The 9339-nt window shown below is 56.0% G+C and overlaps 1 protein-coding gene across 2 annotated transcripts; it reads left to right on the top strand.

The window, feature by feature from the left end:
• Positions 1-1167: 1167 nt before the first annotated feature.
• On the top strand, positions 1168-7447 carry BATF2 (basic leucine zipper ATF-like transcription factor 2). 2 transcript variants are annotated; one of them, XM_020968034.2, is made up of 3 exons: positions 1202-1418; positions 2910-3014; positions 4619-7447. In XM_020968034.2, the coding sequence occupies exons 1-3, from the start codon at positions 1362-1364 to the stop codon at positions 5174-5176; spliced, it is 720 nt and encodes a 239-aa protein (XP_020823693.1). In that variant the 5' UTR covers positions 1202-1361; the 3' UTR covers positions 5177-7447. The 2 variants fall into 2 exon arrangements, with proteins under 2 accessions (XP_078004563.1, XP_020823693.1); XM_078148437.1 differs by lacking the exon at positions 2910-3014 and having other exon boundaries at positions 1168-1418.
• Positions 7448-9339: the final 1892 nt, after the last annotated feature.

The raw sequence follows: 9339 nt of genomic DNA, 5'->3' as shown, positions 1-9339 counted from the left end.
GCATCGAGTCTAACCCCCGTACTTTTGTAGACAGGGAGGGTCCTGCAGGGAGTGCCAGAATTTGAACACGGCTCTCTGACTCTCTGACTCAGCATGTTTTTCGCTGCCTCCCGATATGGCTCTAATTCTGGAATCCCCGGAGCCCCTGCCGGTCCCCTCGCGTCTGAGGTGCTCCCCCCAAGTCAGCCCCTGATTCTGCACCGTCTCCCCCGGAACAGGCCCCCGCCCCACCCAGAACTCAGGCTTCCTTTGCCCAGCTAAATAGATGTGATCAAGATTGCTCACATTTCTAAGGGCTTCCCAGCTCCCGCTCACTTGAGCCTTAGACCTGCCCTGGGAGGTGGGCAGGGTGGGGCAGGCACTGTCCTCACTCTCTATGAGAGTGGGGACTTTGGCTCAGGGCTTCTGCCCCCAAGGCCAAGGACAGAAAGGCATGCGTTAGCCCCCTTTAAGGCTGAGCTCCCCTTTGGGGAAACAAGCCCGGGGAGGGAGGCAGGGAGGAAATGTCCTACAGGGGACAGAGCAGAGGCTTAGCATCGAGTCCTGACAGAAAAAAAGCCAGGCCTTTCCCAGGCCTCCTGACCCAGGACTTCAGAGGGCATCCACTCTACGCCCCCTCACTTTACAGACGAGGAAACTGAGGCTCACATGGCCATAGTCACACAGCTAGTAAGCGTTAGGAGGCAGGATTTGAACCCAGGTCCTCTGGTTTCAAGTCCAGAGTTTCTTCTACTACACCATCAGACTGTCCTAGGCTGTTTAGCCCGGGAAGGGACCTCAGGGATCGTGTTATCCAACCCTCTTATTTTACAGATGGGGACCCTGAGACAGGCAGGTTCAGCTAGTAATTGTGAGAGCTCAGATTCACCCCCGGTTTCTCCAGCCTCCAAGCCTTTTCCTGGCCCCTCCTCGGCTTTTCCTCTGGCCACCAGACTATGATGGGAGCTAGCTCTCCCCTCCACAGACCCCAGGCTTCAGGGCTCTCCTGGGCTCCCCTCATCTGCTGCTAGCTTCTTGGAGCTATCCAGCATTTCCCTTCTCTGCAGTCCCTCTGTCTCGGCATCTCCCCAGTGAGTGCTCAGTCCCATGGTCCTGGGCCAGCCCTCCCTGGCAGGCTGCTGCCCTCCCGGAAAGCTTGGTCATATTAGGAAAGTCCAGCCACGTGGGCACCCCGGGAGCCTGGGATTCTGAGCAGCCCGAGGGTTTCAGAGAAACTGAAACTGGGCTCTGGGGGTGGAGTGGTCACCAGAGGTTTAAACACTTTGCTTCCTGCAGCCGGGGCTGGGAACTTGGAAGCTGCAGCTAGCAAGAGGACCCCCTGGGTCTCTCGTTCACTAGGCCTACCCATCAGGAACCAGGCCATGCACCTGTGCCGTGGGGCACCCCCCTCCAAGGAAGGGAAACTTCTGCTGGTGATGGTGAGTGGCTGGACAAGGGAAGCGGGGTTTGGGAAAGGAGGGAATCAGGAAGATCAGGCAAGGGTCTATCTATGCCCTAGATAGGTGGTTTCTAGTTGGGGATGAAAACTTGACCCTAGCTCTCACGCCTAAAGTTCTCTGCCTCCATCTTAGGGGCAGAGAGCCGTGGTAGATTCCAAGTTGGAAGACCTGTGTTCTAGACCTGACTCTGCCACTAACTTGGTTCAAGGGCCTGCTCTGTGCCTCAGTTTCTGTTTGTGTACAACAAAGAGGTTGCTCTCTTAGGAGTCTTCCCATCTCTAAGAATCTAGAAAGCCGAATATTCACCCCATCCAGGCTGTCCCATCCCTGAACTTTGCTTGCCTTTCAAACCCGATGTAGTTTTTTCTCTAACTTAGCCCTGGTTCCTGTACCAGAGCCGAGGCTTCCTTCGCACCAGTTCTGGCTTCCTCTTTTCCTCTTCCAGATAGCCTGCATCCCCTTTGCACTCGTCATCCATTTATCTGTCAAACATTAACTGGATGGGGCACAAGATGTTTGATGGACGAGGCCCAGAGAGGCAAAAGCTAGCTTAGAACCCAAGACTTTGGGCTTTGGGTTGCTTTCCCATCTTTTCTCCTAGTCCAATGTTGGACTTGGGTTCAAATCTCACCCCTTTGCTTACTCTGTGACCCTGGGCAAGTCTCTTCACTCCTCCCAGACTCAGTTTCCTCATCTGTAAAATGGGGATAATAATAGTTCTTTCCTCCCCTGGCTCTGGGTAAGGCTCAAATGAGTATTTTGCAAAGTATTTTGCAAAATTCATAGTGTTACAAAAGTCTGCCCCAAGCGAGACTCCTCAGATAGGACAGATGCTGCCTGGGTCAGCACTCAGAGAGGGGGATGGAGCAACCAGCTGTGTCCTTCTGAACCTGCCTCATACAGATAATAATTAATAGTAATTACGGCTGGAAGGGAGCTTGGAACTCATCTAATCCAAGCTCTTTTGCCTGACGGGTTAGGAACCCGAGGTCCTCTCTTCGTAAGTGCCTACTGTATGCTGAGCTAAAAGAAAAGCTAGAAGTCTCCCTGTACCTGGCAAATCACCAGGTACAAACAAGGCCTAAACAGAATAAATTGGAAATAATAACAAGAGAGCAAGCTGTGGAATTAAGAGGCTGGGAGAGGAAGGGCCTTGCCCACGCCACATTGATAGGAAGTAGCAAGTGACCAGATCCTCTGGCCCCAACCCGGATTCCTTTCACCCTCCAGCAGCCCACCTTTGCTTGGATTCAATGAATGTCTAACATGTTGGTAACTGGCACAGGGAAAGGGCACAGCAGGTCCACTTTGCAGAGGGTGAACCTGTCCACGCTGCTCCAATCAGGATAGGCTTCTTGGAGGAGGCGGGCATCCTGAGGGACATCCTGGAGCAAGCTGGGGGCACCGTAGGTGGGCTCATCCCTGGCAGAAACCCAGCTCCATGGTAGAGCAAGGACTTCTTGCCCCCAGGACCCCAGGGAGGTGGACAGACAGCTGAAGCGGAGACAGAAGAACCGGGTGGCAGCCCAGCGGAGCCGGCAGAAGCATATGGATAAGGCGGATGAGCTGCACCAGGTCTGGGTCTCCCTTCCCTGGTCACAGGACCCTTCCCCTGCTCCTTCTCTTCCCTCTTCCTTCTTCCACCTCTTCCACCTCTTCCACCTCTTCCCTCCCCAGGCTCCATTCGTAGAATCCAGCAGCCTTGAGCTGGGAGGGTCCTCAGAGGGCGTGTAGTCCAACCCCTACCCGAGCCCAGGTCCCCTCTACAACACTCCTAGCCTTTGCTCCAATACCTCAGGTGACAGGGCCTCACTGCTTTCCAAGAGTTCATCCCCGTTCTCAGTGTCAGCAGCTTTTCCTGACATCAGCCTCCTGCTCTCCATCACTCTCAGTTTTGCCCTCTGGGACCAAGCAGACAGGCCTGATCCCTCTCTCAGGGATTAGTTTTTCAGATGCTTGAACTCAGCTCTTCCAGGGAGGCCTCAGTTTGGGGTCCAGAATCTGGGGCTCTTCCTGGATCCCGGGAAGCATGTTAACAGAGCAGAAGCCACCTTCCCTCATCCTTCACAGGTCACCTTTCTACAGCACATTAGCAGGTCCCACAAGGATAATGACCCCTGTTTTAGGAGGGGACATGTGATGTTCTTGGGCTCACCCGGCTCCAGAGAAGCAGCCCAAACCACACTCAGCTCAGTCTTGGGCCTGGGGTCCGGGGCTTAGCTCTGGGCCGCAGATTTTAGGAAGGACTCTGACAAGCCAGAGAGAGTCTGGAAGTGGGGGACCAGGATGGTGGCGGGCCTGGAGATCATGGCATAGGAGGAGCTGGGAGTATTTAGCTTGGAGAATCAATCAATCAATCAACATTTATTAAGCACCTGCTATATGCCAGGCCGGCACTGTGCTAAGTGCTGGGGATACAAAAAGAGGCAAAAGATGACCCCGCCCTCAAGAAGCTCCCAGTCTAATGGGGGAGGAGAAAACTCAGAAGGGTTCCAGTGACTGGACTGACAGCAGATGCCTCATTCTGGCCCAGAGGTCCCTCATCCTCTGGCCACAGAAGGGAGGTGGCTTACGCTCTCCTGTCCCGGGCCATCCCTGGGTTTTGTTTTTTGTTTTTATTATTATTTAGAGCTCACTCTCCTTTTGCCATCTTCTCATTACGTGGTTGCGGTCATCACACATCTCGCTTTTTGGCCTCTGTTTATTCTGACCTGCCTCCTTCCACGCAAGCCTTCCCATTCATATTGCACCATAACAGCCCATTGTGTTCATGGACCAAGATTTTTTGAACCTGCCCCCGGTGAACGGGCTCCCGCTTCTGTTTCTAGCTCTTGGGTCTGGCTACCACAAAAAGGGCTGCTATGAATATTTTGGTCTGTATCAGCGTTGTTCTTTGCTCTCTTTGGCCAGCTCTGACCACCATGGGGTATACCCCTAATAGATGGACCGTTGGCTCAGAGAGTACGAGCGGCTTCCTTGTTTTTCCTGCCTAATTCCAAATTAAAATCTGGAGCAGCTGGACCCTTCACTGCTCCAGCAGCTGACCAGCAGCATGTGCCTGCCTTCCCACGGTCCCGCCAGCATGGACCAGCCTAGGGACTGGAGGGGCTGGGAGTCGCCATTTCGTCCTGGCTTCCTGGCTCTGATGAAGCCTCTCCCTTGTTTCTTTCTGGCCCCAGGAACACGAGTGGCTGGAGAGGGACAACCTGGCCCTTCGGAAGGAGATCTGGTCACTGCAGGCCGAGGTGAAGCGCTGGCTCCGGGCCTTGGAGGATCATCAGCATGTCTGCCTCCTGGCTATGCTTCCTGCCTCTGCCCAGCCTCATCCTGACTGCTGGAGCCAGACCGAGACTGCCCAGGCCAAACAGCGAGCCCTTCTTTCGACCCAGACCTTTCCCCTGCCTCTGCAGGCCTCTGCCTCCCCTTCTGCTCAGCCTCCTCCTCCATCTTCTCCGATGCAGGCCCCCGATCCCCCCAGCCTGTTCTCAACTCACTCCCTCTCCTCCCCTCTGACACCTTTCTTGGTCACCTCCTCTCTATCAAGGTCTCCCTCTGGGGCTGCCTTGACTCAGACCCAGGGGCCTTCCAGTCTCCTGGCCTCTTCCTCCGGTCTCAGCCCTCGCCTCCCAGCTCCCCCACAGGAGTCTGCCTGTCTGCTGCCCCTTAGGGCCAGAAACCTGAGAGAGGACAAGACAGAAGACGAGTTGGGTGGTCCTTCAGCCACCCCCCACCACTAGGGGAGCGGGCAGAGCTGGGCCTGTGTCCTGTCCTCTGTCCAGTTTTGACTTGTCCTCCGTTCTCTTTCCCTAGCATGTCACACTAAAGCTCTGACCTCCTTCCCTGGCCTCTGAGGCTGCGTCACCCTGGCCCCAGCCCTCACTAGCCACCTTCCTTCCCCTATTCTGGTTCCTTTGTCAGCAGAACCCTGACCCAGAGAAAGACAAAGCTGCCCGAGACCGAGGAAGGTCAGTGTCGTCAGCTCCCCGTCCAGGGCCCGGCCAGCCCGCCCTGGGACAGAACACGAGCAGCCCAGGTCATCTCCTGCATGGACGCCCCCTCCTTGGCTCTGGGGCCAGAATTCCTGCTGCCTGTGGGCCTGGCAGCATTTAGGGGCGAGCTGGGGAGGCTTACCAGGATGTTTATCGGATGTTTATTCCACTGCACCTCCCCCCACTTTTGGCTTTGAAGGCCTAGGAGAACCTGCTAGCGGCAGGGTGGGGGTCTGATTGCTGCCGGCTGTCCAGCCAGCTCCCTAGAGGAATGGGCCTGCTTCAGAAAGTCTGCTGATGGACACTCCCAGCCCTGCTGGCCATCAACCGAAGCAGCCTAGCTTTTCTTTCCCCTCCTTGTGTCACTGAAGGAAAACTGTCCTCTTCTGGGCCTCAGTTTCTCAAAGTGTAAAATGGAGGTGGGCCCAGAGGCCACCTATGGTCCATCCTCTGTGACTCCCCCATTCCATGATTCTCTGAATCTTCTCACTGCCCCTAACTTTGCTGTCTGATGCCGGACAAGGAGGAAACACGGTGGAAAGAGGCTGAGTCAGGAGACCAGGGATCTGGCTGGATACAGAGGCAGGAAGCACTCTGGAAGGCACTGAGTTCTTTAGACTGGAGCCTAGAGTGCCTCAGTCCTGCTTTTCTGCTTTCTAGTTGGATCAACCAGCATTTATGAAGCACCCACTGTGCGCCAGGCATAGTGCTAAGTGTCGGCATGCAAGGAACGGAGTAAACGGCCTCTACCCTCAGGGAGCGCCCAGTCTGATGGGGCAGACAACAGTGAAACAACTGATATCAAGATATTAGAGGTCCAGCTGGAGATGAGCATTGGAGCAAAGGCATTAGGAGGAGGAGGGCTTGGGAAAGGAGCTGGGAAGTTGGGGGTTGGAGCAGAGGAGGAGAGGGTTCCAGGCCTGGGGGCAGCCAGAAGAGAGAAGCCCAGAGCTTGTTTGGGGAGTGGCTGGAGGCCAGGCGAGTTGGGGAGTTAGGAGTAAGAAGACTGGAAAGGTGCTGAAAGGCTTTGAGTGCCAAGCACAGGGTTTTGTGTTAGATTTTGGGAGCCAGTGCAGTTTCCTGAACGGGAGAGTGGATGATGGGAGCGGAGCTTTAGGCAGCTCCATTTGATGGCCAAGTGACAGTCTAGAGGCAGGAGAACTCATCACCGGGCAGGTAAAATTGACAGGCCTTGGCAGCTCATTGGGTCTGGGGTTGGGAGGGAGTGTTGAGTGGAGGATGAGTCCCAGGTGGGGAGCCTGAAGGACTAGGAGGATGGGGGCACCTTGGACGGTCACAGAGAAGTTCCTAAGAGCGTTGGAGGAGAGAGCGGGTGTGCCATTTTGGACGTTGGCTGGAAACGTAGATTTGGGCCTCAACGCACAGAGGTGATAACTGGATCCATGGCAGCTGATGTGATCACCCAGAGAAAAGGTGCAGAGGGAGAAGAGGACCCAAGGCTCAGGCCACGTGTCCCTTCGGATGCTCCAGGGCTCTCCGGGGGGGGGGGGTGGAAGCAGGCAGGGAGGGCTCTGCCTTCTGCGCTCTCCCCTTCCCTGCCTACAGGGAGTCCTGGAGCTCCTACCTCCTGGAGCCCACCTGGGCTGACCGAGGAGGAAGAAGTGGAAGAGAAGAGGAAAAGTCGCTCTGCTCCCAGTCAGTGTGTGTGGAGAGGCTGGCCCTGCCACCTAAGGAGGCAAGCCTCAGAACTGTTTCTCTCCATCACAGCACTGCCCGTGTCTGCCTCCTGAGACTGGAGATGCCCCCCCGCCCAACCCCCGCCCAGGCCATCGAGGTTGCCAAGCTGGGCTGAGGCCAAGCCCAGAGAGGAGCAGAACCAGGCCCTGAAGGCAGGGCCTCAGGCAGGACTCTATCTGCACCAGAGAGCCACAGCAAACACCTGCTGCCTCAGTTTCCCTAGTGGCGTAGATGAATACTATCTGGTTACAGTCTAAGGTGTCTGGCTCCTCTGCTGGGAGCCTAGGGGGTCATACAAAATAAATGGGAGCTTCCTCAGTGGGTCTGGCCTATTCTTCTAGCATGCTGGTTGAGAACCCTCAGGACTTTGGAGGCCCTGGGGGAGCTGGGGGGGCCAGCGTCTCTGGGCCTCCCTCACATCTCCACAGATGGGCCACAGGGCCCTGGAGGACGTGGGTGCCTTCTCCCTGGAGCCTCCTGCCTTGGGGAAGTGAGACATCCAGACGGGCCTGCCATGGGGTGGGGCGGGGCGGAGATCAGGAGGAAGGGGCTACCCAGTGGCCAGAGCTCAGAGAAGGTACCAGAGGGTCATCTAGGACCTGGGAGGTCTTTGGAGACCATCTGGTCCAACCCAGTCCTGAATAAGATCCCTCCCTACAGTCCCCAAGAAATGATCACCCAGGTTCTACCTGAAGGGCCCCAGGGATGGGGAGCTCACTACCTCACAGGACAGCTCTTTCCACTCCTGGCCAGCTCTGAGGCTTAGGACGTCTTTCCTTCCCTCCAGCCTCTCATGTTCCCCGTCTACAATGCCCACTGCTTGGGCTTGGCCCTCATTGTGGGGCTGAAGCTACCAAGGGAGGAAATCAAGTGGGCAAAGGTCGAGGGGGGAGCTGAGGGCCAGAGAAAGGACAGAACTCAGGAGGCAGCTCACTTCAGGGCTGCCACCTCCAAGAGGCCTTTTCTGATTGCCCACGGGGCTCCTTGTCATAACCAGTTATTCTGGATACTGTTATCCTGTACCTATTTATCTGTAAAGATGTTATCCAGCAAGACAGGCCTCCAGAGTAGAGTCCTGGGCCTGGAGCCGAGTTCAAATCCTGCCTCAGAAGCATGCTAGCTGTGGGACCCTGGGCGAATCACTTCACTTCAGTTTATGGGGATCCCCTTTTTACAGATGAATCTGAGGCTTTGCCCAGGGCCCCACAGCTAGGGAGTGGCCAAGGCAGCTCTGTCCTGACTCCCAGTCGAGGGCTCTCCAGCTGTCAGAGCAGGTGAGTTGGAGAGAATGAGCTTGAATCACCTATTTCAGCAAGCGAGTTTGAATGACCCGTTTTCACAGAAGTCAGTCAAGAGGGAGTGCCGGGTCACTGCCTTCATTTCATGGATGCGTAGCCCCCGCCCAGGGAAGGTAGGGATGGTGCCCTGGCTCCTAACAGCTGGTCTTTATTGGGACCCAAGTACATCTAACAGGGACAGCTGTGGGTGGGCTCTCCTCTGCTCCACCCTCAGTCCCCGGGGCTCGCCTCACCTTGGAACACCCAGACTCCTCCCCAATGGCCAATCCCTCCTGCAGCTTCCACTTTGGAGAGGAACCCAGGTCTCCTGTGTGGCGGCTTCCAAGTCACCCCGTTAGAATATAAGCTTGCTGAGGGCAGGACCTGCCTTTTTTTGAGGGGGGGGCTTGGCATGTAGTAAGCACTTAATCAAACAATAAACATTTAAGTAATCGATAGACATAAACACCTACTATGTGTCAGGCCTTGAATACCCTCAGGACCCTCAGCTCCTTAGCCCCAGGGGCAGCAAAAAGAGCACAAAGGTTTACAAGTAGGAAACCTAGGCTGAGCCAGTGAGTCCCTTTGCTTCTCTAATATTCAGTTTCCTCATCTGTAAAATGGGGACAAGAGCCTTTGCAGTCCTGACCCCCCCCCACCCCTGTGGTCATCGCTGTGCCCTTGGGGGTAGGAGATGAGAGGGCCTGGAACCCCAGGTCTTGGGCACAGACTGTCCCACAGAGACTAGCACACCAGTCTCCCTCACGGGCCTGTCTGGAGGCTCTCCCTCCAGCGATGGAGCCCATGGGGGGCTGGGGCCCTGAGCTGCCTTGTCCGTGGACTCAGCCGGCCCTGTGTGATGGCACTAGCCAGGGCCCCATAAGAGCCAGTGAGCCACTGGGCTGGCCTCTGAGGGAGGCCCAGGTGAAGCAGGAA

This window comes from Phascolarctos cinereus, unplaced genomic scaffold (assembly GCF_003287225.1).
Source record: "Phascolarctos cinereus isolate Bilbo 61053 unplaced genomic scaffold, phaCin_HiC Scaffold_9;HRSCAF=440, whole genome shotgun sequence".
NCBI classification, from domain to species: domain Eukaryota; kingdom Metazoa; phylum Chordata; class Mammalia; order Diprotodontia; family Phascolarctidae; genus Phascolarctos; species Phascolarctos cinereus.
Note: the sequence above shows the minus strand (reverse complement) of the source record. Positions and strands in the feature narration are given on the sequence as shown.